This window comes from Myotis davidii, unplaced genomic scaffold (genome assembly GCF_000327345.1).
Source record: "Myotis davidii unplaced genomic scaffold, ASM32734v1 scaffold826, whole genome shotgun sequence".
Classification (NCBI taxonomy): Eukaryota; Metazoa; Chordata; class Mammalia; order Chiroptera; family Vespertilionidae; genus Myotis; species Myotis davidii.
Genome location: NW_006297142.1, coordinates 927,357 through 928,272, shown reverse-complemented (window position 1 = coordinate 928,272; position 916 = coordinate 927,357). Strand labels below are relative to the sequence as shown.

Below are 916 nucleotides of genomic sequence, written 5' to 3'. Positions count from 1 at the left end.
CATGGGCCGGGGATGCTGGGCTGGCTCTGCGTGTCCACAGATCTGCCCAGGCCGTTGGCTAAGGCTGATGCTTCTGCTCCGGGCCACCTGGGGTCTGCCACAGCTGTGCATGTGGGCCCCTTCCCGACCTGCCATGCTGTCCCTGCTCCCTCACTGAAATTGCTGTCTTCACAGAGGCCAAGACCCACCAAACAGATGGCCCCATGGAGCCACCGCCGAGTGTCAGGTTCGTATCGGGGAAGGGGTGTGGGCCACTGTTCCGAGGGGCCCAGAGCGCATGAACCTCGAGTCCTGTTGGGGAGGATGGGCGTGTTGTGGTCAGGGGCTGGTGCTCTGACCCGATGAAGGAGGCAGCTTGATGCTGGGGGAGCCTGGCTGGGGAGGGAGTGTCCAGATCCTAGACCCCATCCTTCTGTGTCCTCCTGGCCATGTGACCTTGGACTGGCCACTTCCCTTTCTCTGCCTGGGCAGTGGAGGGGCGGTCAGGGATACCCCCCCTCTGCCGCCTAGAGTCCAATGGGCTGGTCCTGGTTTGCCTCATGGGGTGAACTTTCATGGGGTGTGGCTAGGGCTCTGGAGGGGGTGCCCGGGTCAGTCCCGTGATGCTGCTGCCTCCGCGCCTGCAGGAGGAAGCGCAGCTACAAGCAGGCCGTGAGTGAGCTGGACGAGGAGCAGCAGCTGGACGAGGACGAGCTGCAGCCCCCCCGGAGCAAGACCCCTTCCCCGCCCTGTCCGGCCAGCAAGGTGAGTGTGCTGTGTGTGCTGTGTTTATAAGTCAGCAAGGTGAATAACAATCGGCAGTACGAAATACTACTGATGAACATTTTGAGAATAGGATATTCTGAAGATAGAATCTTAATTACTAACATATGATAATTTCCTCTGACTAGTAACTAACAGAATTCTCCAAAAAGAT

At 59.0% G+C, this 916-nt stretch overlaps 1 protein-coding gene across 1 annotated transcript in view; it reads left to right on the top strand.

The window, feature by feature from the left end:
* The window catches only part of INCENP (inner centromere protein), a 19,084-nt gene that overhangs the window by 6,731 nt on the left and 11,437 nt on the right, over positions 1–916 (top strand). Inside the window, 2 exon segments of the mRNA XM_015569815.1 lie at positions 175–226; positions 627–750. Of these exon segments, the coding sequence (XP_015425301.1) occupies positions 175–226; positions 627–750 (176 nt within the window).